General features: G+C 41.9%; 1 protein-coding gene across 1 annotated transcript in view; it reads right to left on the minus strand.

Annotated features, from left to right (window-relative positions):
- The window catches only part of RYR3 (ryanodine receptor 3), a 420,504-nt gene that overhangs the window by 217,225 nt on the left and 176,517 nt on the right, over positions 1–26,762 (minus strand). Inside the window, exons 35-38 of the mRNA XM_078391770.1 lie at positions 23,009–23,810; positions 22,008–22,208; positions 7,090–7,192; positions 6,100–6,240 (exon numbers count right to left, since the gene is read on the minus strand). Coding sequence (XP_078247896.1) covers positions 6,100–6,240; positions 7,090–7,192; positions 22,008–22,208; positions 23,009–23,810 — 1,247 coding nt within the window. The remainder of the gene's footprint in view (positions 1–6,099; positions 6,241–7,089; positions 7,193–22,007; positions 22,209–23,008; positions 23,811–26,762) is intronic.

The raw sequence follows: 26,762 nt of genomic DNA on the forward strand, positions 1-26,762 counted from the left end.
ACAGACACTCACATTCTACATTACAGCTGATGTGATGCTTACTTTAGTCATGGAATAGATCTTGTAAAATATTTTTGGCTGGAATGCAGTCTTGGTAGGAAAAATCTGACCTATATTATCTGGATGGATAGCTCAGTGGTTTAGGTATCTGGCTGTGGAGGCAGAGGTTGGGTGTTCGATTCTGCACTGTGCCTCCTGCAAGTAGAGCCAGCTCGTGTGGCTTTGGGCAAGCTGCACAGTACCATAGCTCACATAGACCATGCCACAAATGATTCCAAATGTGAGCTCTTTCTTCGTTTGACTGCACGTTAACACAGCTACCAACTAGATTGGTAGGCAGAGAAAATGTAAAAGAGACCCAATGTGGTACTGTGGAAAGAGGGGCCAACTAGGACCCAGGAGACTTGGGTTCAAAGCCCTGCTGAACTATGGAAATTCATTGGGGTGGAAATGGTAAAACCGCTCTACAAGTACAGCATCTCACATATTTTGAAAACCCTACTAAGTAAAATGTCATTTGATGGCACACAGTAACAATAGTACATACTATTTATCTATGTGCAGACGATGAATACCTAACGTATAAATCCTTACTGAAATTCACATCTTTCAACTGGTGAAATTTGGACCATTAGGGCAAATGGGATACTACCTCATCTTAAGTTCATATTTCTGCTGTTGCTACGTGTTTCTCTCTTGCTACATCCTACAGTGGATGATACCTTTTATTGGACCACTAAAAATAAAACAAACTGATTTTTAGTGCTAATTGTAATTGGTAGCCTTTTGGTCCTAACAGAGGAGAGGAAACATTCCAAACCATGCTGCTTGAGGCCGCAGGCTCAGAGGGTTGACATAACTCTCACAGGCATGTACCCCCAATTTTTCGAATCTCACATGCAATTTCTCTGCACTGTCCATGAAGGGGTTGCAATAAGCCTGGAGAAGTAGAATTTTCTCCATGAAAACTCACCATTTGTTTGGTTTTTAGTGGTCCAATAAAAGGTATCACCCACTCTTACATTTTTGTAATTTTGAGGACCACACAGACTTTTTCTTGTTCTTTCTGTAAATCCTACAGTGTGTGTGAGTCAGTCACCTCTAATTTTCATTCAGCAGTTGTAGATTTGTATAAGGCAGTGACTAAGACAAGAAGAAAGAATCTTACTGTCTGGAGCACCTCCTTCCCTCTAATTCTCCATTTCTAAATACTGTAGTTTGCTAGGCAAAAGGGTGAGTAGCTGTGAAGTAGGGTTTGCCCTTGCCAATGGATTTAATGCATCCGGAGAGGCAGAAATGGGTGAAAGCATTTTTTTAAAAAAATCAGACTAATTATCTCATCAAATACCTATTTACTCAGAAGCACTTGCCGCTGTTTAATGGCATTTAGCCCTAGGAAAAAAACTTGTACAGGATTATAGTTCTCTAAATAATAAAAGCATTGTTTCTCTCTTTCTCTTCACCCCACTTTTTTGCTCTTAAGAGAAGGGGAATAACTTCTTTTTTGCTACAATTTCTTTCTACAATGTTTGCTTGCTTGCTTGCTCAAAGTATTTTTCCCTGGGTTGTTTCTTAAGCATTCATATTAAGTGTACAGCATGTTTCATTTTTTACTGGTACAATGTTCCAACTGCCTTTTGCCAAGTGGCCAACTTTTTAAAATCTCCCACATGAGAGGAAGTGGTTTTAGTAATTATTAAATGTGGCATAGGAAGAGGCATTCCCCTTTCATTCATTCGTTTGTTTGTTTGTTTATTTAATATCCCGCCCATCTAAACCAGAGTCTACTCTGAGCAGCTAACAAGATTACTAACGCAGTCCCCACTGTAGTGTGCAGCATTTTTATCATCTTCTCAACTCAACACACCAGGAGACTCAAGCTACATAATTCAATGGCATAGATTCTAGATTGCTTCCAAAATTATCACAGCTCCAGTGAAGATGCCCCAATAGAAACTGGAAGTTCTAAAGAAAAGTACTATTGCAAAATAAGTAGGAGCAGAGTCTAGCACAGTTCTATTCATATTTATTTTTGTTCATTATTATTCAGTTCATTAAGCATTGTAATGGAACTGTATGTGTCGTACTAATTATCTCTAATTGATTGATGGCTGCCTTGAAGAATTTCAGTAAGAACTCAAGGGAAAAAATTGCACAGATATGATCAGCATAGTTTATATTACTAGTGATTTGAAAGATAACCCACATTTAAACAAAACGTACTGTACTTGGAAACCTGACATCATATTATGCCTAAAAAAGACATCCCTCCTATAATTCCATTAACATTTTCAATTGCCCCCCAGTTCCCTGGCCTGATAAAAAAATTTTCTAAACATCCAGATGTGTATTTGGTGAAATTAGGCCATGAGCATATGGTGGGATGTGGGATGTGGTGGCGCTGCGGGCTAAACCGCAGAAGCCTATGCTGCAGGGTCAGAAGACCAAGCAGTCGTAAGATCGAATCCACACGACGGAGTGAGCGCCCGTCACTTGTCCCAGCTCCCGCCAACCTAGCGGTTCGAAAGCATGCAAATGCGAGTAGATAAATAGGGACCACCCTGGTGGGAAGGTAACAGCGTTCCGTGTCTAAGTCTCACTGGCCATGTGACCACGGAAGATTGTCTTCGGACAAAACTCTGGCTCTATGGCTTGGAAACGGGGATGAGCACCGCCCCCTAGAGTCGAACATGACTGGACAAAAATTGTCAAGGGGAACCTTTACCTTTATATGGTGGAACATGACAGCCGGTCAAAGAGTTCAAAGGGACATAGAAGGAATATACATCTGACAGACATTCAGAGAAGAATAACACATATAGATGTACTCTCTGCTAATGGAAGAAGCCTTCAAGCTAAATAACAGAAACATGGTAGAATGGAGATACTCATCATAATGTGGTCAGCATTAATAACGAACTCTTCCAGGTCCATAAATATTTGTGACTAAACAGTGCTTGCCAATTTAAACAAATAAACAAATAAACAAATAATCAAATAAATAAATACAGTTACTTTCTGTTTTGTTTTTGGCAGGTTTGCACTGTGGGCTTTAGGAGATTTCCTGAGATCCGGATGAAAAACTCACAATTCCTGGAGGTCCCCAGGAGCAGAAGTAGGGCTTTCAAAAAATCTTCTCTAGCTTTTATTTTTATTTTTTAAATTGGGGCTTTCAGGTGGCCACAAAAAAGCCCCTAATTAATCACATGCAACTCTCCAGCTACATATTCTCACCTGTGATCTATAGTAACAACAGGGAATGGCAAGAGGGAGGTGGTGTTCCTCTGTACACCAAAGAGAGCACAAACTACAAAACTGAAAAAGGACAAACTCATTTAGAAACTGATAAGATTAAGCCCCCCCAAAAAATTCAGTTTTGGGAACGTGCTTCCATGAGCCTAACCAAAATGTTCATGGTAAGAAAACAAAACCAAGGAGACATTCTACAATAATGGATGACTTCAGTTACCCTCCCTTTGACAAGATAAATATGTATTCTGGTCAAAACAAACTGATAAAATTTCTTAATACTTTAAACACCATACCAACTATGTCATGGATGTGATTTACACTCTAGTTGAACAGACTGGACACAGACAGCATGGCACTATCAAATTTAATTATATGCAACTTATGTAAGTTCAAAAGAAAAAGAGAGAGAGAGACTGTAAAATGAGAAGACTGGGTAAAAAGATATTGAAAGAGAAGTTGTATTGGAATGTCTTGAAGTTATTAAAGACCATAATAATTGATATCTAGTTATAATGTATATCACAGGTCAGGAAAAACAAGACAAAGTCCAGGAGATCATCAGCATGGTTAACAAGCTAGGAAACTATTGCAGAAAAAAAATTCATTCAAGTAAAAGGAGCCTTGTACAAATGAGCAAAACAGAAGGAAACACACACATCCACAAAAGAAATATAAATAGGCAATAAGGCATGAAAAATAGTGAGTGGAAAAACGTATTACTAACGTCATCAAGATCAACAATAAAAATATTCTGTGGCTTAAATCTTGTTGTGCAGCTATGCAAAGATTGTATCTTTTGGAAGCAAACATTCTGGGTCACACAACTCGGCATGCAACAAAAAGATCTATGGAGATGTCTTAACTTACAGAAATTTGCCTTAAAAAGTTATCTGCATAATTTAGAATGAGATTTCAGCATATAAACACATCAGAAACCAACCATAGAAGCAGCTGAATCACAAGGTAACAGTGGAGTTAAAGGAGGATGAGAAGATCACAAAAAGTATGACAAATTTTATTGTAATAATAAAAATCTGTCACAATTGCACACAAATCCACCCTTTTTAGGTAGTGGGGCATATAACAGGTTTTCCAATAATGATTAATAAATGAAGTGCAGATTCACATGAAAAGAGATGAAGCTTCAGATAATCTAGTTCCAAATCAGGATCTTGTCAGTCAAAATGATCTCCTTGCATTTATTTATTTAAAAATGTACTGTTTATATACCATCCCATAGCACTTAAAGCACTTTATGGGTAGTTTACAATTTAATTATGCAAGCTACACATTGCCTCCCATCTAGGAAGCTGGGTACTCAATTTACCAACCTCAGAAACATGAACCTTGTGCTGGTTGCCTGGGACTGAGGAGTTTGGGCTGCAGTACTTCAGTTTAACCAGTGCACCACGAAGTTTATATTTATTTATTTAAAATATATCACTCCATCTTTCTCTATAAAAGGACCTAAGGTGGCTTACATCATTACAAGAGAAAGATAAAAAAAAAGTATTCAAATATTTTTAAAGAATTATATATGCATGATATTAAAAATGTTAAATATAAACATTATTAAAATAGATTAGAACAAAACATCCTGATTTTAAAGCCGCACTTAGACATCTAGTCACTAAGGGAAAGCTTAGTGACGGGGGGGGGGGGGCGAAGGGGCAGGAAGGATGTGATTGCTGAAACCAGCCCCAGTTAACAATCTGGCTGAAGGGTTTTGGGCCCTCCAAAGTTTCCAAAGCCTTTCCAAAGGAAGGCCCACATAGAATGTGTTACAGTAATCCAGTTGGGTTGTAACTAAGGTTGGGTTGTAACGTGGGGCTACCTTTGAGGCTGCTGCGGAAACTACAGGTGGTGCAGAACGCGGCGGCCAGATTACTTAGTGGAGTGAAAAAAATCCAACATATCTCACTCACTCTGGCCGCACTGCACTGGCTGCCTATCCATTTCCGCATCGACTTCAAAGTGATGATGCTCACGTGCAAAGCCCTAAACGGTTTAGGGCCTTGATACTTGGCGGAACGCCTTCTCCCACCAAGATCTACCCGTGTCAGGAGGTGAGGCTGAGGAGCCTAACACCAAGGGAGGCCCGGAAGGAAAAGACAAGAAATCGGACCTTCTCGGCGGTGGCTCCTTGCCTTTGGAACAACTTACCTCCTGGGATTCACGTGGCCCCCTCGTTGGGTATCTTTAAGAATCAATTAAAAACAAGGCTGTTTCGGCAGGCCTTCCCATCAGAAAATACCTGACGCCCACTGACACTCTTTTTCCTCTCTTATCGTTCCTCCCACCTTGTGTAATGTTTTATCATTTAATAATTGTTTATATATCAATTTTATTGTAGTATTTATGTTGTTAGCCACCTAGAGTGGTCCTGACCCGACCAGATAGGCGGGATGATAATAATAATAATAATAATAATAATAATAATAATAATAATAATAATAATAATAATAATAATAATAATAATAATAATAATAATAATAATAATAATAATAATAATAATAATAATAATAATAATAATAATAATAATAATAATAATAATAATAAAAGGTATGAAGGCATGTGTCAATGTGGCCAGACCAGACCTCTCCAGGAAAAAGTGCAACTGGGGCACTAGTTAAAAAGTGGGCATCCAGGCTCAATGATAAAATCAGAAGCATCTCCAAGCTGCACATCTGTGTTTTCAGTGTGAGTAACCCCATCCATCATAGTGCTGAATCCCTACTCCTTGAACTGCCTTTTGACTGACCAGGAGCACCTGTAACTTGTCTGGATTAAGTTCCAACAAAAAATAAAATAAAAGGCAATACTCTGAATAAGAATTCAAGCTCTTACTAGGATATTTTTTTTCTTCTTCTTCTGTAGTCTCTCTCTCCTCTGTTTTTGGTGGTCCTTTTATTTTATATATCAATGAACGCAGTTTGCCAGTCCACGAGGTATCTTCACTTTCTATTTCTTCTTCATCTAATGGTATACCTAATAGGTAATAAACTTATTTTGATACCACATAGATTCTAAGTCATGCCAGAACTCACTTAATTTAAACTGATAACCCAGGAACGTATCAGACAGTAGCACCTTTTAGAACAAACAATAAGGTAAAATAAAATAATTAAAATATTGCTTACACTAGTTACTCATCACTAATTCCTTTGAGTCAGAACAAAGAACAAAACCTGAAACCCTTAAACCACAAATATTTGTAACAAAGCTATGACAACAATTGATATAGACTACAGTGTCTCAGAGTTTGAGGTTCAGGTGAAGCTGATAAGAAGCCTTGTTCAAGGACGTCTCAGCACAGCACAAGATATCTTTATACACTTTGCACGCACACACCCAGTGGATTCTTCTTAGGGAAACCTGGACTGTCTTAGGTTAGTAATGCAGAAAAACGTTGCCTGAATTATTAATGTTTCCAGAAATATGTTGTATTTATTTCTCCAACAGAAGGAAGTACTTGCTGTTCACTAATATAAGCAGCTTTCTCTGATGTACGTTGAATTTACTTGATTTACAAACTGATCAAATCTTTGAGACCCACTACCATGCATTGACACATGCACACACGCATGCACACACGAACACGCACACACACACACATGAACAACAACAACTTTTTGACTGCAAATATTTGTGGTTTGCTTCCTATCAGAGAACATTTGGGGTGGCCATTCTAATTAACTATCATGCTTTATTTTTCATATTTCGCTGTGCTTTAGTAATATTATGGCAAATACAGTAAAAACAAAACATTCGCAAGAAGTATTGTTGCAGAAACAAAATGCCAGAAATGTGCTTCAGCCAGGAAACACAGGCACTTACCGCAATGGATTAGAAGATAGTCATGAAACTCATACAGGTCTTCCCGAATCTCATCTGGACAAGGACAATCTTCCCCCAGTTGAAAATTCAGTAACATATTAATCTGAAATGATAACATCTCTGCATGATAGTGGTATTTACTGCAGACTGGCCACAGCAGGCAAACTATAGCACATCTCAAAGTTGAGTCATGGCAACTGGATTTCTTTCTTATTATGTTGAAACGTTTAGCTTCTTCAATGTGGGGAGAGTTGGTAGGAGAACTTTAATATATCCTCCACATTGGTTTCACTTCCCCCTGCTCTAAATAGTCTCATTAGATGGACAAAGGACTGGGGGTGAGTGAAAATCCCGCTCCTGCAGGCCTTCTCCACCATTGTCATGGGTCGTCAACAGTCATTAACAGTGGTCTTTCTGGTGTATGGTACTGATCTTTCTGGGGACGGATGAAAGAGCATGATAAATAGGAGACAGATTGTATCTAAGGCCTCCACCCCTGTTGAGTAAGGGATTTTCTATATGCACATGTATGGTCTCCCTGACCCCTCTCTTAAACCACCTATCTTCTTGGTGAAACCAACATGGAGGATATATCAGGAGTCTCCTACCAACTCTCCTCAGACTGAAGAAGTTACTTGGATGAGTTTCAACATTTTAACCTAATAAGACAGAAGTCCAGTTGCCATGACTCAACTTCCAGATAACCTCACCTGAATGACTGAGAATCTTCACAGATACATTTATAGCACAATTCTAGGCTTCTCTACTGAGGAATTCAATGGAGTATTGTTGACAAAAGAAGGCCAGAGTCCTTGTGTTCCAGACTATAACCTGTTTATATGTAGATTTTTCAGAGAACACCAGAGGCCTATATGACCCTGAACAGAAAATCAGAGCCGGTTTGAACTGTTCAATGAAAATGGAAAACTCAGAAGAAACTGTGTGACTGTCAGGATCTGGCCCGTACCACCCTGGCAGCTGCAGGATTGGGGCCAGCTTGACCCAGGAATGGCCTGGTGCAGGCTCAGGCCCTGGCCTGTGTAGCAGGTGCTGGGCCACTCATGATGCTCACCTGGAAACCTGGAGGGAAGGCCTATTTAAGGAGTGGTTCTCCCTACCAGAACTTGCCCCAGTAATGAAGGTCTTTTGCTGTGCTTACTGCCTTGCAGCCACGAAATTAAAAGACGCCTGCTTCTTGGGAGAAAAGCGATGACAAACCTTGACAGCAGCCTAAAAAGCTGAGACATCACCTTGCCAGCAAAAGTCTGCATAGTCAAAGCTATGGTTTTCCCTGTAGTGATGTATGGAAGTGAGAGCTGGACCATAAAGAAAGCTGACTGCCAAAGAACTGATGCCTTTGAATTGTGGTGCTGGAGGAGGCTCTTGAGAGTCCCCTGGACTGTAAGGAGAACAAACCTATCAATTCTATAAGAAATCAAGCCTGAGTGCTCACTGGAAGGATAGATCCTGAAGCTGAGGCTCCAATACTTTGGCCATCTCATGAGAAAACTCCTTGGAAAAGACCTTGATGTTAGGAAAGTGTGAAGGCAAGAGGAGAAAGGGATGACAGAGGATGAGATGGTTAGACAGTGTCATTGAAGCTACCAGAATGAATTTGACACAACTCCGGGAGGCAGTGGAAAATAGGAGGGCCTGGCGAGCTCTGGTCCATGGGGTAACGAAGAGTCAGAAATGACTAAACGACAACTGCCTTGCTGCTCCAGAGTCCTTGTGTTCCAGTATTCCTATATCTCTGCATCTTGACTCTAGTGTTCCTGCACCTGCTTCTGTTCCTGTCTTGGCTCTTGCCTCTGCTTGCCTCCTGCATCTCAGTGCCTTGTTCTGGATCTGTTCTCCTACACTCTATGTGGTGGGCTGGCTACTGGTGCCCTTGCCCCTGGGGAGAGGCTGCCTAGGATATCTTGGACTGTGATGGTGACTCTACTATTGAGGCAAAATGTAACGCAAAATACAAAATCTGACTAAATATTACCAGCCAGACTTCTTGGAAAACCTATCAACCTAACAATCATTCAACTTTATGCTCCAGTTACAGATAGTGAAGAAGAAATCAATTGCTTTTATGCAAGTGTTCAGAAGGAAACTAATCATGCACCATAACATGATGTGCTGATAATCAAAGGTGGCTCAAACACAAATATGGGGGGGGGGGGGAGAGCAGAACAAAATATGGCTGCATATTATGGTCTAGCCATTAGAAAGGAAGCAGGAAAATTATCCATATAAGTTTATGAATAACCTGTTTATTGCAAACACATGCTTCAAGCAATGGAACAGACAACTGTGCATATGGACATTACCAAATGGCCAATACAGAAATCAAATAGACTACATAATTAGAAGTAGGTGGAGAAGCTGTATTATCTCTTCCAAATCAAGACCAGAAGCAGTTAATAACAGAAATTAGCGTAAACCCCAGTAATGCTAGAGGAATTATAGTGCCAAAATGAAATTTAACTAACGTTTTTGAGTAATTGAAAGTCCATGCAAGGAACATATTTGCATTACTAAACTCAATCGACCATGAATTAGAAGAACTATGGATAGAAACCAGGGGTATTATTAGGGAAAATGCAAAAAGGCAACTGTTTCAATCTAAAGAAAAACCTAGATGGATGAAGAAATATTGTTCAGGACAGGTGGGAAGCAAAAGGTGACATAAATAGGGTCAAAATCTTAAACAGTTTTTCGGTGACTGCTCCGTGGTTTAGGTGTCTGACTGCAAAGCCAAAGATCGATTCTCCACTGTGCCTTCTGAGAGAAAAGCAAACCTGTCAAACAGTTCCAGCATACCCCCAGGAACAGTAAACCATTTCTGTGCATTCTCTACCTTGAAATGTCTGGAAAGGGCTGCCATTAAGTCAGAATTGACTTCACAGCACACAATGATATATTATATTATTACAAAAAGACAAACTGAACTACAATACTGTATCAAATTGAGTCAGAACTCTTCTTAGAGGCAACAATGGTTTGTGTCACTGAAATCTGAGTGAGCAAGGAAGGTGGTGTCACCTTTGTCAGTAATGCTCCCAATTCAGCACCATGCCAGAGTAGAGGGGTTGGGAGGGGTTTTTGCCATAGTCCACATGAAATCTATTAATGCCAGCAATACCTCTCTGCCCATTTGAGCCCAGGTCTGGAATGACTTCTTCATCTCATGTTGGACCAGTGGAATCATGTTACTGTACTGTGCACCCTGTAACCCAATGCTTTCCCTAGCAGAAGAGTCTCCAGTGTGCTGTTGAGACTCTTCTGGGAACTTTATCCAAGAGGAGAGACAGGTTGCTGGACAGTCTTGGAGTTCATGGATTCCATGCTGTTCACGGGCTTGTCCCCACACAATATGGATCCTGTACATGAGGCAGGACACACCTTAGGCATGGTATTCATGTCTGGGCAGAAAGTGGTAAACACTGAGTCTTCAGCCTGCTTTCAGCCTACTCGTAGTTAGATCATCACCGGCTGAAATTTGGACTCTGTACAGCAGTGCCACTCCATGGGATGAAAGGACATATTAGAATAGTCTGCTCCTAAAGACTGATGGATCCAATAGGTTTACAGAATGGAGGTTTCCTAGCTGATCTGTTTAGCACTGCTGTTGAAGGCCAGATCTTTCACTAGTATTTATTTACAGTGGTGCCCCACACAGCGAGGTTAATCCGTTCCGGATTAACTTTCGCTGTGGGAAACATCGCTGTGTGGGAGGGAAAAAGCCATAGAAACGCATTGAACTTTGTTCAATGCGTTCCTATGGCTTTCAAACTCACCGTTCAGCAAAGTTCCTCCATAGGCGGCAGCCATTTTCACGCCCTCCCCTCGCAGAACGAGGGTGCCAAAATGGCTGCCATCAGCTGTTCGGCGGGTCAAAAATGGCCGCCAGAACAGCCGAAAGGGGCCGGGGCGCAGCGTTTTCGCGCCCTTGGTAAGCAAGGGGAGTGCGCGAAAACGCTGCCGGAAGCCCCGAAATGGTTGCGCGCAGCCATTTCGGGGCTTCCGCAGCATTTTCGCGTGCTCCCCTTGCTTACCAAGGGCGCGAAAACGCTGCGCCCTGGCCCCTTTCGGCTGTTCCAGCGGCCATTTTTGACCCGCCGAACAGCTGATCGGCGGGTCGCAAAGCGAAGGTCGGTAAGCGAGCAGCTTACCGACCTTCGCTCTGCGATTTTCGCCCATTGGGGCCATCGTTGTGCGATCACTTTAGCGATCGCAAAAGCATCACCGTAGAGCGAATTCATCGCTCTACGGTGCACTCGTTGTGCGAGGCACCACTGTATTTATTTATTTATTTATTTATTTATTTATTTATTTATTTATTTATTTATTTATTTATTTATTTATTTATTTATTTATTAAATTTATACCCTGCCCCTCTAGACCATGTCTACTCGGGGTGGCTAGTATTCAGAGGTGACCTGGACAGTTAACACAAATGCTCCTAAACACCTTCTTGCACAGTGTAAAGCTACTACCATCTTGGCTATTAACATCTGCCAGGGATACTATGACAGAATGGGATATTCATGTCATCAGTGCTTCTCTTCAGGAAGGTCTTGTGACCTCCTGTATAGAATAAACTATAATAAACCCTATTATTTAGAAAACTAATTTGGCAATAATGATTTGAACAACTAAACAGCTGTCTCAAATATTCTTCTGCTTTTTTGCATAGGTTAATCAAGGGGGTGGTAGATAACCAGTTGTAGGTTTTCTTGGAAGAAAGTGACAGTCTGGGTCCATTTAATTTGTGGTTTAGGCTGCACAATGGTACTGAAGCAGCATTGGCTGTCCTGCAAGATGATCTCCTCAGGGAAGCAGACAGGAGGAGTGTAACCTTGGTCTTCCTGGATCTTTCTGCAACCACTGGGAAAAGTCAAAGAGAGATGTGGGGTTCATTGTCACCAGTATGCTGATGACACACAGCTCTCTCTCTCTCTTTGTTCCTCTGCAGGCAGTGCAGTACAGATCCTTGAGTCCTGCCAAACTTCGACAATGGACTGGACAATGGCCAATAAACTAAAAGTGAATCAATATAAGATGGAGAGCTTAAGTGGATTGTTAGACCAGTTAAAGGGAAATATACCAGGCCTCAGAGGAATTACACTCTCCTTGAAGAATCAGGCCTGCAGCTTGGGGGGTTACTCTTGGACTCAGCGCTCTCTATTGAGACTCAAATATTTCCTGTGGCCAAGAGTGCCTTCTATCAATTTTGGCTGATTACCCAGTTGCACCCCTACCTAGATAGGAAATGCCTAGCAACAGTGATTTACACTTTGGTAATCTAAAAAACAGGCAGCTATAATGCTCTTTATGTAGGACTGCCCCTGACAACAGCAAGAAACTTTAGCAGGTCCAAAGTGCAGCCAGCAGACTAATTACCAGGACTAGTAAATTTGACTCTTGAGAGTCCCCTGGACTGCAAGGAGAACAAACCTATCCATTCTAAAGGAAATCAACCCTGAGTGCTCACTGGAAGGACAGATACTGAAGCTGAGGCTCCAATACTTTGGCCATCTCATGAGAAGAGAAGACTCCTTGGAAAAGACACTGATGTTAGGAAAGTGTGACGGCAAGAGGAGAAGGGAACGACAGAGGATGAGATGGCTGGACAGTGTCATCGAAACTACCAACATGAATTTGACCAAACTCCGGGAAGCAGTGGAAGACAGGAGGGCCTGCCGTGCTCTGGTCCATGGGGTTATGAAGAGTCAGACACAACTTAACGACTAAACAACAACACTAAAAGTAAATTTGATCATATACACCCAGTCTTGGTGCCCCATCACTGGCTCCCTGTTAAGTTCCAGACTCAGTTCAAAGTGCTTGTTATGACCTATAAAGTTCTTAATGATTTAGGATCTCAACACTTGTTGAAACATCCACTACCTGTTCTACCCACTCATCTAAATCAATGTTGTTAAATTGGCTATACGAAGAGGAGTCAAAAAGGCAAATACAAGAAATCATGCCTTTTTGGTTGTGGCCCCTAGTCCCTGGAACAAAATGATAACAGAGATATGCCAGAGATATCCTTCCTTAGGTTTAGAAAGCTGATAAAAAACGAATTATATCGAGCTGCCTTTAATAAACGGATGTCCTGGATGCACTAAAATGTGTTTTGTTTTTTTTTAAATTAATTCTAGATTTTACAGGGCTATTCATATTTATGATTTAATTACTGTCCATCTATCATTAAATTGTTTTCAGTGTTTTTTTATTGTGGGGTTTTGAGGGATTTAAGTTTTAATCTAATAAACTGCCCATAGTAGTGCTTGCACTAATGGAGCAATATTTAAGTTAAATAAATTATTAATCAATAATTTTTGAAAAAAAATACTAAACTGAGGCTGTTGCATTAGGACACACCATGAGAAGACAAGACTTAGTAGAAAATATAGTAATTCTAGGAAAAGTTGAAGAGTGTAGGAAAAGAGAAAGCCCTAACTTTTGAAAGTCATTAATTCATAGAATCACCATAAATCTTCCTCGATGGCTCATAGCAAGAACAACATAGTTTTTTAAAAAAGACACCTCTTGGAGTTGTCAGATTTTTTTTTGTAGAGCAGTTGAGTATTTAGATTAAGGCTGAAATATTCTGATCCATAATGGTTCTTCATATAAAATGATCAGTAATGACAAAGAGGTCCAAGTCTTACAAATTGTTAAAATGGACATGGAAGGAGGATATTCGGTGGACATGTGGAGGTGGGGACTTTTCCCACAGAAGTTAATTTCATCTACCAGACCAGTTATGATAAGCCTCCTTAGTGAAGTTGAAGCAGTGTTGACAAGTATTGGCCTCTTTTTTTCCTTCCACATAAAAACAGCCTGTCTAGTTATGAAAGAAATCCTTTTCTCTCAACACACACAAGCAACACTTAAGGAAGAACCTAAAAACCAGAAGCCCAGAAATCGATAGAGAATGGTCCTGCCAAAACCCTTATGCTTTACAAACTTTTAACTGTCTGCTCTGGCTGCTTTGTGGGAGTGTGTTTATCAGGATAAAATATCTGGAACCCCTGCTTGGGAAAAAATAAGCATCCTCTTCCACCAAGTTGTCAAGAATGGGCTCCTCCTGAACTTGTTTTTCTTTTGAAAAAAATGGCCTTCAGGACTTTGTTAAATGTATAAATGTGCAGCCATTAGGGTGTTGCATCAGCCATTAATTATTACTTAACCATTAAAACTTCAACACTTACAGGGGAAGTCAGGTGATTATTTAACACTAAAGAGATAACAATCTGTGCTTAATAGTACAGTAACTGTGAAGGTGTAGAAAGAGAGAGTGTGCCGTCCGCAGAGAAGACAAAAGAAAAAGAGGATGGAAAGAAAGAACAGCTGGATAGCAGTGAAAGTAATAAAGAAGAGAGGAAAGGGTTAACAGGGAGAGAAGGGGAGGTAAAGGTGGAAGTGTGCTTGGCTGAAGGGGAGTGGGAGGAGTCAGAAGTGACAGTTGGAGGCAAGGAGAAGGAGAAGGAGGGGGTAGTGTGGTTTAGCGCGGTGGAGGAGGAATATGAGAGGAAGAAGAGAGATGAGAAAAGACAGGCATTTGAGAAAGTTCGTACCCAAGGTTTATTAAGAGACTTCCCAAACCTGCGAGTGGGAGGACTTTTGCCGGATCCCTCACTTCACCATTACCCACCTGTGCCTACACCAACTCAAGAGTGGAAAGTGACCGTGGCCCCGTGGAAAGAAGAAGAGCTGCGAGAGCACGGTGGGAAGAGGGGAGAGTTCGAGGAGGGGCCGGATGAGAGGGGGTTGATTCGGCATAAATGTTGTGGGACAATCTGTGCCAAGAGGAGTCCCCCACCCCCTCACTGGGGTTACAAGAAACCCTTTGGGGCCCATCGCCGTTAACCCCTTGGGACTATGTTCAATGTTTGGAGCATGTTGATGAGGCTGTGTTGCCAAGTTGTAAACCGTTGGAACCGTTAAAGGATGTGCTGGAGAGTGGAAGAAGCAATAAAAGTTCTGTTGTTAAAGTTATAAAGACTCAACCTTTATTATTTCCTACTGACATGGAGGGGCTGCCTGAAGGGAAAGGCGAACCTTTTGACAGTGGCGCCCAACGTGGGGCGGCCCCTATGGCAGGAAACGAAGAGATGAAAGAGTTGCGACAAACGGTTCAGCGCCAAGCGAAATTGATCGAGAATTTAGCAGAACAACAAACGTTATTAACACGTCAGTTGATACAATTGAATGTAGGAGAAGATAAGGCCAAAAGTGAACAGAAAGATGTGAAGAACCCATGGGTGGCCGGTCCCACACCAATACGGATGCAGAAGATGAGTGCCTCAGATGACCCAGAAGCTTATCCGCATACCTTTGAAAGAGTAGCCACCGCAGCTGGATGGCCGAAAGAGCAATGGACATTAATTTTAATACCATGCTTAACCGGAGTGTTGCAAGAAGTAGTAGATACGTTATCTACACAAGAAGCAACTCAGTATGAAACAGTCAAAGGCGCCATTTTACAAACTTTAAATTTGACAGATGAAGCCTATCGCAAAAAGTTCCGAGAGCTCAAGTTCAAAACAGGGATGCATCCGCGCCCTGTAAGCCAGCGGATGAAAGCTAATGTAATTAGATGGCTAAAACCGGAAGAAAAAATGAAAGACGAAATAATAGAGATGTTTGTCATGGAACATTTAATATCCACGTTATCGGTGAACATGCGCAGTTGGGTGCAAAGAAACAGACCAAAGCGGTTAGAGGAAGCAGTCTGCCTGATTGAGAATTATTGCGCGGCAGAGGAGGGAGCGAAAGAATACGCCGGAACTACTTTTGAGAAGACACGCCCGCAAGACAAGATGGCGACTGGGAGCAGCCACGCGCCGCGCGGTCCGTCCTCTTTTTCGGTTATCGGCAGGGGAAGGCCTCAGCATTTCGAACCGATGCGCCCCAAACCAACGCGCCCCATCACGTACGACCAACGGCTGTTCGAACCGGGCACCGGGCTAAAAGAAGGAAAGGACGGCAAGCCCGTATGTTTCGATTGCGGCCGCGTCGGCCACGTGAAGAGGCAATGCCCCGGACTGGACTGTTCTTGGGTAGGACAGAACGACGAACGAATTAAGATATTAGGATCAGAACAAGAGGGTTGGGAAGTGATGGTTACTGTAAACGGACACGAAAAGAGGGCATTGATTGATACGGGGTGTAGCAAGACATTGGTTCGGCAGCTAGAGGGAGTGGTAATACCGGATGATTTGACTGTAAGATGCATACATGGAGATTCTAAAAAATACGCTACTACTTGGGTAGATGTGCAAATTGGGAAAGATCGGAGGAGAATGAAAGTGGGAATTGTGCCAGGGCTTTCGAGAGAAATGCTGTTGGGACGCGATTGGGAGGGGGCGAGTGAATTGCTTAAGAGTAAAGAAGGGCTAGCCGGAGATTGCGACCTTAATGAAATTGAAACTGATTTTTTAAAGGGAGCCTCACGAGATCAAATGAGGCTATGGCAACAAGACGACCCGACATTGCAAAAAATATTAGATGAAGCTCAACCTACGGGATCTATTATACATGGGAATACAGGGTTTGAGATAGATGAAGGCTTATTATATCGAGTAAACCAAGAAGGGGAGAAACAGTTAGTGGTGCCCATAAAATGGAGAAAAGATATATTAAGGATTGCCCATGATATTCCCACTGCGGGTCATTTAGCTGTAGATAAAATGAGTGCTCGCATAACTCAAAGATTCTGGTGGCCAGCGTGCAATAGTGATATACAACAATTTTGTAAGACATGTAAAGAATGTCAAATGACTCAAACAAAACCTAGGCCAGGTGCTCCGTTAATGCCAATGCCTCTGATAGACCGTCCATTTGACAGGATAGGAGTTGACATTGTAGGGCCCCTAACGAAATCAGCGGGTGGACACACTCATATCTTGGTATTAATTGATTATGCAACGAGGTATCCAGAGGCAATACCACTGAGATCCACGAGTGCTAAAATAATAGCAAGAGAATTGATGCAGGTTTTCACTAGGTTAGGGTTTCCCAAAGAAATATTAACAGATCAGGGAAGTAATTTTATGAGGTTAACATTGAAAGAAATGTGGAAACTTTTAGATGTAGAACCAATACATGCCTCAGTTTACCATCCTCAAACAAACGGATTAGTGGAACGGTTTAACAAAACGTTGAAAGGTATGTTACGTAAATTGGTGATAGATAGACCCCGAAAGTGGCACCTACTGGTAGCCCCGCTTATGTTCGCAATCAGAGAAGTGCCACAAGCTTCCACGGGATTTTCCCCATTTGAAATGATGTATGGTTGGAACCCTCGGGGAATTCTAGATTTAATTAAGGAAAAATGGGAAAGCGGGACAGATAATTCTCAGATGACGGTACAGCATGTATTAGAAATGAGAGCCCATTTAAAGAAAGTGGCAGACATGGCTAAAGGTCATTTAGAACAAGCTCAGGCCGGACAAAAGAAAAGATATGACGCCAATTTATCACCAAGGTCTTTTGTAGCAGGTCAGAAAGTCTTATTATTATTGCCTGCTGACAATGCTAAATTGTTTGCACGGTGGCAAGGACCTTATGAAGTCATCAGACAGGTAGGTAAGGTAGATTATGAGATAAAAACACCTGACAAGAAAAAGAAGACAGGTATTTACCATGTCAATCTATTGAAAGAATGGCATGAAAGAGAAGCTTTATGGGGTGAAAGTGTGGAAGAGGACTTAGGGCCAGAATCATCCCTATACCAAGGGGAACGAGTGGAGATCCCTTTGGGAGAAAGTTTAGACGTGTCACAGAAAGCACAAATAAAAGAGATAGAGAAAGAATTCCAAGATGTTTTTTCCACCAAACCGGGCCATACCCAAATGGCAGAACATTGTATTAATACCAAAGAAGGAATAGTGGTACGTAGCGGAAGCAGAAATTGGCCCTTCCACTTAAAAGATGTTATCAACAAAGAAGTAGATGAAATGTTAAAGTTAGGAATAATCGAACCTTCGAATAGTCCATGGAGAAGTTATCCAGTAGTAGTCCCAAAACCCGATGGGAAAGTAAGATTATGTATTGATTTTAGGAAACTCAATGAGGTATCAAAATTTGATGCATATCCTATGCCACGCATTGAAGATTTATTGGAAAAGCTAGGGGGCGCTAAATACCTCAGTTCGTTAGATCTTACAAAGGGTTACTGGCAAATTCCCGTGAGGGCTGAAGATAAGGAAAAGACAGCTTTTGTCACTCCAAAGGGGTTGTACCAATTTATGAAAATGCCATTTGGGTTACATGGGGCAGGAGCCACATTCCAACGCTTGATGGATAGAGTTCTAGAACCTGTTAGCTCCTTTGCGGGGGCTTATATTGATGATATACTTATTTTTAGTAAGAGCTGGGAAGAACACATAATTCATATTAGATGAGTACTAGAAGAACTCAAGAAGGCAGGATTAACTGTTAATCCCTCTAAGTGTAAGGTTGCCCAAGAGAAGGTAAAGTTTCTAGGTCATGTTGTAAGTAAAGGTGAGATATGCCCCTCAGAAGAAAAAATTGACAAGCTGTCTGATTGGCATGTTCCCAAAACAAAGAAAGAAGTACAACAATTTTTGGGATTGGCCGGGTATTACCGACAATTCGTGCCTAACTTTGCTAGTATTGCAGCCCCACTAACTGACCTTACCAAGAAAAAATTGAATAAATATATTAAATGGGGTAAATTAGAACAAGAGGCTTTCGATAGGTTAAAGATTATTTTGAATGAGTTACCTAAGAGATACGCCCCTGATTTTTCTCTGCCTTTCATCGTACAAACAGATGCGTCAGATAGAGGTATCGGGGCAGTGTTGGCTCAAGAAAGATCTGGAATAGAGTACCCAATTATGTATCTTAGCAAAAAGTTAAGCCCTCGGGAGCAAAAATATGCAACTATTGAAAAGGAAGCATTAGCAGTGAAATGGGCCATTTTGACATTAAAATATTATTTGTTGGGAGCGCCTTTTACATTAGTAACTGATCATGCACCCCTTCAATGGCTAAATAGAATGAAAGATGCTAACCCACGACTGACACGATGGTACTTGAGTTTACAGCCATATGCATTTCAGGTGAAATATAAAAAAGGGAGTAACCATGCTAATGCTGATTATTTTTCGCGACAGGGAGAAGGAAATATGCGCGGTGATGAAGAGCGGACGGCCCACTCCTCCGGGGGGGCGTGTGAAGGTGTAGAAAGAGAGAGTGTGCCGTCCGCAGAGAAGACAAAAGAAAAAGAGGATGGAAAGAAAGAACAGCTGGATAGCAGTGAAAGTAATAAAGAAGAGAGGAAAGGGTTAACAGGGAGAGAAGGGGAGGTAAAGGTGGAAGTGTGCTTGGCTGAAGGGGAGTGGGAGGAGTCAGAAGTGACAGTTGGAGGCAAGGAGAAGGAGAAGGAGGGGGTAGTGTGGTTTAGCGCGGTGGTGGAGGAATATGAGAGGAAGAAGAGAGATGAGAAAAGACAGGCATTTGAGAAAGTTCGTACCCAAGGTTTATTAAGAGACTTCCCAAACCTGCGAGTGGGAGGACTTTTGCCGGATCCCTCACTTCACCAATACCCACCTGTGCCTACACCAACTCAAGAGTGGAAAGTGACCGTGGCCCCGTGGAAAGAAGAAGAGCTGCGAGAGCACGGTGGGAAGAGGGGAGAGTTCGAGGAGGGGCCGGATGAGAGGGGGTTGATTCGGCATAAATGTTGTGGGACAATCTGTGCCAAGAGGAGTCCCCCACCCCCTCACTGGGGTTACAAGAAACCCTTTGGGGCCCATCGCCGTTAACCCCTTGGGACTATGTTCAATGTTTGGAGCATGTTGATGAGGCTGTGTTGCCAAGTTGTAAACCGTTGGAACCGTTAAAGGATGTGCTGGAGAGTGGAAGAAGCAATAAAAGTTCTGTTGTTAAAGTTATAAAGACTCAACCTTTATTATTTCCTACTGACATGGAGGGGCTGCCTGAAGGGAAAGACGAACCTTTTGACAGTAACCCATTCCTTTACTGCAGTTGTAAGCCAAATACCTATGTCATTCTTCTCAATCACTGGGCTTGGTTTGAGCCAGGTACATTTGTAGGCCAACTTCCTGCCATTCAGACGAAATTCTAAACCTGAGGAGTCTTCTGCTGGAGTCTTGTACTCCACTTCAGCTAGTTTGGCTGTCCCACACTTAGGGATATTTTTTTTCAGAGACTATTCCCTCATCTAGAGAGGATGGTTTCCTCTGGAGGGTTCAGGACCCTGCAGTATCTCTGGATAGCAGCTGTTTGTCATGGCCTCAAGCTCATCCCGCAACTCTGATCTCTAAAGCTGAGATATGTCATCCTGGCTTATGTCCTCACACAAAGATTCCTCCAGGTATAGTGTGACATCAAACCACGACCAAAATCCTGTTGTTTCTCTATTACGCACACAGCGATGTGTTAAGAATGTGGTAAGTCTTCTTCATGCTGTTTCTGCAAATGGGTTTTGTGCATGCAGGAGCCCCACTGCTTGCAGTGGGATGATCTCTGGCTGGTACAACTGCTAGCTGGGCAGCACAGCATTCATGGGGGTTTAATGCCCCACGTTTTGTAATGTTTCCAACGCACATTCAAGTATTATGATAGTTATAATTCCTTCCTTCTTCGTTCCGCTTATGTACTTTTTCATTCAAATTACAGTGGTACCTTGACTTAAGAACTTAATCCATATTCGGGCTGCGTTCTTAAGTCGAAACATTCTTAAATCGAAGCACCATTTCCCATAGGAATGCATTGAAAACCATTTAATCTGTATCTGCTGTTTTTCGTTCTTACGTCGAGGCACTGTTCTTAAATTGAAGCATTAGTTCCCATAGGAACTAATGCAAAACCGGTTAATCCGTATCTACCACTAGGGGGCAATTCTTATTTTTTTTCTTCTTTTGACCTCAGGTGAACTTAGGTCAAAAAAAGGGCAGGAAAGGTTTTTTTCTTTTCTTTTTTTGGTTTTTAAGTCGAGGCTCCGTTCTCAAGTTGAAGCAACTTTTTGCGAACAGAGCCGTTCTTAACTCGAATCGTTCTTATGTAGGGATGTTCTCAAGTTGAGGTACCACTGTATGTTATCAAATTGTTCCTATTCAGTTTCTTTTTCTGTGCTTTAATATGGTCTAGCACAGCGATGGAGAACCTATAGCATGCATGCCACAGCTGGCACACAGTTTCCTTTCTGCCGGCACATGAGACATAGGTCGCCAAATTGCTACTCCCCCCCCATGCAGAAGGCGGCTGCAGCCGCGATGCTGGTGCTTTAGCAGGTGGATTTGGAGCAGCTGGTGCTGGCAGCAGATCTGGAGGCACCTCCGTGCCAGGATTTCCCCCTCTGCTGCCACTTCTGGTTCCGCGGCGGCGGCACATCGCCCGCTGTTTCTGCCCCCCCACCCATTTGGGCACGCGAGCCCAAAAAGGTTCACTACCACTGGTCTAGCATCTAGTATTTATTTAAGTATGCAAATTGTTATTATTACAGTAGGTGGACATGGTGCTTCTCTAACAATCTATATAAATGGCAACAAAATATAACTAACCACTTTTCCCGATAAAGTCTCCTTTTAAATTGCTTAAAATTATCACAGGCTGCCAAGTATTTGAATGTTTTACATGGTATCTTGATGATCAATTGACAGAAAAGAAAAATCATCCCTTCTAAAATGTCGTAGAATTTTCTGTGTCTAACTCTGATGCTGAATAATTCTAGTATACTCATAAACTCTAACAAACTTCAAGTCACAAGATGATGTGTAATCCCCCCTCATTCCACCTCTTTTAAAATATATTTTAATGCATGTTCATATAGTTAAGATTTCAAAACGTTCTGCTTATTTTCCCTACTATATTTTAATTTACAGACAAAATAACAGACAGAAAGAAAGTCTTGCTTCTACCTGCTCTTGAGGAGGAGAACGAAATTCCTTGGTCTTCTTGGCAGTCAAAGCAGCAGACATATTCAAGGCTTGCATGAGTTCATTATATCTAAATTTCTGATTATATTGCAACTTTGAGACATAAGTATCTGCAAAAGATACAATGGACTCCACTCTGTGTTTCAGCTCACAGTCGCAGAAATAATTTAGCAGCTCACACATCTAGCATGAAATAAAAAAACTGCATTTTAAATTATGGACATGCACAAAAATATTATAAATGAAAGAACTATAAGAAACAATTATAAGCAAAAGAACTACAATTATAACCCAAAGAAGTACAGTAGATTTTGTGCATCTTTGTCAATGGAAACTTAGTTTTAAGGACAATGAAGAGGAAGTTTGGTTGGATCCAGAAGTTGTTGACAGAAGGCAAATTGGATTAGACAGGATGGTTTTTTTTTTTTTACATGCTCACAGTAGAATATTATGTAGGAAAGGTGAAACAAATTCCACCAGGTTTTTCCACTTTGGAGAGTTTGTGTAACTGACTGCAGATGAACCCACCTATGTTGTCATCACAGGAAATACAATACAAGTTGTCACAGTAGCATTTGCAAAACTACATTATTAGTTATGCACACTTCTGCTGCTCATCCTTGTTTAGATCCAAGCCAAAGTCACTTTTTTTATTAGCCTATCTACAATCTTTGTAAAAGAAGGGGGGGAAATGAGTCATCATGCGCAAAATAGCTAAAGCTGATTTCTTTTATCTCTGTGTTCTACAATTTTGTGTCCTTCACGCACTTGATAGATACTACTTCTTAACAAGACATGATGTAGCATTTCCCCATTTTTGTAGAGTGATAGCCTAGGCGAATAACAGTGATTTGCTCCTGGTCACATCTTTAAAGACCAAAGGAATAATGAGGATAAAATATTTTAAAGACCAAATGGCTCTTCTCTGAGGTTACTGGAACATGCTTGATAATTTTTTAAAAATAATATTGCAAGATAGTCACCTGAAGTTTAACAGATTCAGGCAATCTTGTTTGCAGCAAACCTCTTACTGGAGTTTTCATTTTGTGGACTGCCTTCTCCCCAGCTTCTACAGCTTTTTCTTCTACATGTGCGGCATCTTCCTTTTCTGTTTTCTCTATAGTTTCTTCTTTGGGTTCACCAAACACACATGGGTCAATGAGAAGTAAAATTTGTTTAACATCATGATCATCAAAAACTCCCATAACGAGCAATGTTCCTATCAGTTTGAGAACAGGAACAAACTGAAACTCAACCTTCCCTCCGACAGGGTCGCGTATGTGAGCTCCGCTACAGTAGACCGCTTCTGTTAGCATGTTTATGGCTTTGGACTTAAGCATTCCAAGTGGTATCTCTGGACTGGGCTTTCGATGATCCTCATGAGACAAAATAAAACAAGGGGTAGAGAACTTAAAATCTGGTTTCAAGCAGGTACTAAGTCCAACTCCAGGCAAACCATTTCTCTTTGTTTCATCTGGAAATAATCTGATTTTCCTGGTTTCATTTGTAATAGGAATGATAAATTCATTGTTCATCATGAGCTTAGCTTCTTTAGAGTATTCTAAATGAATGCTGATAAGCAAATCATAGAAGCCAGAGCGTAAGAGTCCAGGCAAATACTGATTATCTATTGTAAAAAATAACTGGGACACATCCACATGGCTGCAAAGTGCATAAGCTACTCTGTTATTACCCAGGGCACAAACTGAACTATAGAGTTTTAAAGTATGGTAATGGAACTTCATCAAATCCTCTTGTTCACACAGCTCCAGGATATCGATACACCTAAAATGAGAAAAGAAAACCACTATATTATGTTTTTTACAAAAGGAATTTTCCTTTTTAAAGAAGTATTTTATTAGGCACTTTGTGAGGAAGAAATAAGTATGGACTGCAGAAAACAGATGCATGCACTAGTGCTTGGCAAGGCAGTTCACTTCTGTGTTCCCTACACATATGTAAATGTTTGATAAAAATCACGCACTAAAAACGATAACACATTTATCACAATTATGTAAGACATGTTTATTACCAACACCTTTCAGCAAGACTGAAAAGTCCAGAGCTTTATTCAGCCTCTATAAAAGCTTGTTTCATCGACACACTGGGCAGGGTCACCTTCTGTTGCCTTCTTCACACAGTCAGTGATGTATGAGCTGTGCAAGTGAGCAAGAACTGAGATTTTCCAAGGTTTTTGCTTATGGGTGGAGCCTACGTGACAACAAGAACTTCTCCCCTCCAAGCTTATCACTGATCTCCTGAAGGAAACAATGGCAGGTTGGCAGGACTAAATGCTCCCTTGAAACTAGTTGATGGAACTGGATTCTGTAATGACTGAATACAATGATAATGTCAGGCTATATTGAAAAAAATGATGCTTTGCTTCATTATGGAGAAGACCTCAAATAATGTATATACTGTACTAATGAAATGTTTTGAATGCCAAGTATTGGATCACCATTACAAAATCTCCATGTGCAGTGTTCTTAGCACATCATAGATTACACAGGAGCAGTATATTTTTTAAAAGGACATTTTACTCTTTTCCTTCCAACTTTATTAAAACAGGACTACAAGTAAGAGGCGATCAGTTCCTAGGCCAAATCTCACATTACTATCAACATATAACTTTTCAAAAGGTATATTTTCAAGTTTATCATTGGTATTTCTTAAATGTACTATATTTCAGATTATCAGTACCAAACCCTAATCTTTGTATGAAATGTGATTGAAATAAACTTATCTACCTTATTTTTCCAAGTATACGACCTCCCAATGTATACGACGACCCCCATTTTTTAACCCTGGCGGAGGAGCAGTCAATGGGCAGCTTTGAGGGGTGGCCCAGCATGGCTGCACCTCTGCCTCATGCTGCCGCCACCTGAACGCCTCCTCCAGCACCATTGCTGGGGCTCTCCTCCAGTTCATGTCGCCACCTTGTCCCCTGCCTGAAGGGAGATGGCAAGTGGTGCTGGAGGAGGCGATCTGGCTGCGGTGGCAGCAATCAATGGACAGCCGCGAGAGGCAACCGAACACAGCTGCTCCTTCACCTCTGCCTCCTTCCGTGTAATGATTTTAGGGGAAAAGTGTCATTTTATACATGGAAAAATATGGTATTTATTTAAATTATTTTTTTTACCCCACCTTTCTCCTTAAAAGGACTCAAGCAGCTTACTTCATTAACAGGACAATATTTAAAAGCTAAAAACAGTAAGTATACAAATATTTAAGAAGAATTATTTATTTATTTATTTATTTATTTATTTATTTATTTATTTATTTATTTATTTATTTATTTAATTTATATGCCGCCCACACTACCCAAAGGTCTCTGGGCGGCTTACAGCATTTAAAATACAATAAAGTTATATAGCAATTAAAATACAATTAAAATACAATTAAAATTGCCATCATTAAGACCCACAGTTAATGTTATTTCAATTAAAAGCCTTCTGGAACAGGAAGGTTTTGACCTGGCGCCGAAATGTCATCAGTGTCGGCGCCAGACGAATATCAGTCGGGAGGGCATTCCATAGTCTGGGGGCAGCTGCCGAAAAGGCCCTTTGTCTACAAGCTGTCCCTCTTACCTCCTTGAGGGACGGCTCTTTCAAAAGGGCCCCCTGGCTAGATCTGGAAGGAGGCGGTCCTTCAGGTATCCAGGGCCCAAGCCGTTTAGGGCTTTATATGTCAAAACAAGCACTTTGAATTGGGCCCGGGCAGCAACTGGTAGCCAATGTAACTTATACAGAATCGGCTTGATATGTTCCTTGGCGGCCACACCACTCACCAGCCGCGCCGCTCGATTCTGGACCAGCTGCAGTCGCCGGACCGTCTTCAAAGGCAGCCCCACATAAAGCGCATTGCAGTAATCTATACGGGATGTTACCAGTGCATGTGTAACTGTCATGAGACTCCGCTCGTCCAGGTAGGACCGTAGCTGGTATAGTTTCCGCAGCTGGAGGAAGGCGCCCCTGGCCACCGAGTCCACCTGGGCTTCCAGTGTTAGACTGGGGTCCAGGAGCACCCCCAAGCTGCGGACCCTGTCCCTTAGGGGGAGTGTAACCCCATTCAGGGCAGGGAGATGGCCCTCCAGCCTGTCTGGTGAAGCACCCACTAACAGCACTTCCGTCTTGTCTGGATTGAGTTTCAGTTTATTGACCCTCATCCAGTCCATTATCAGGTCCAGGCACGAATTCAGCACAGAAACCGCCTCACCTGGATTGGTGGAAAACGAGAGGTAGAGCTGAGTGTCGTCAGCATATTGCTGACTCCTCAGCCCAAACCTCCTGATGACCTCTCCCAGCGGTTTCATGTAGATGTTAAACAGCATGGGGGACAGTATCGAGCCCTGAGGAACCCCATGACATGAATGCCATGGGGCAGAGCAACTGTCCCCCAGCACCACCCTCTGGACACGGTCAGCCAGGAAGGAGCGGAACCACCGTAAAAAAGTGCCCCCAACTCCCAACCCAGCCAGCCTATCCAGAAGGACACCATGGTCGATGGTGTCGAAAGCCGCTGAGAGGTCCAGGAGTATCAACAGGGTCACACTCCCCGTCTCTCTCCCGGCAAAGGTCATCATACAGGGCGACCAAGGCAGTCTCTGTACCAAAACCCGGCCTGAAACCCGATTGAAATGGATCCAGAAAATCCGTTTCATCCAGCAGCGCCTGGAGTTGCCCAGCCACAACCCGCTCCAACACTTTGCCCAAATAAGGGAGGTTCGCTACTGGTCGG

The sequence above is a fragment of the Pogona vitticeps genome, chromosome 1 (assembly GCF_051106095.1).
Source record: "Pogona vitticeps strain Pit_001003342236 chromosome 1, PviZW2.1, whole genome shotgun sequence".
Classification (NCBI taxonomy): domain Eukaryota; kingdom Metazoa; phylum Chordata; class Lepidosauria; order Squamata; family Agamidae; genus Pogona; species Pogona vitticeps.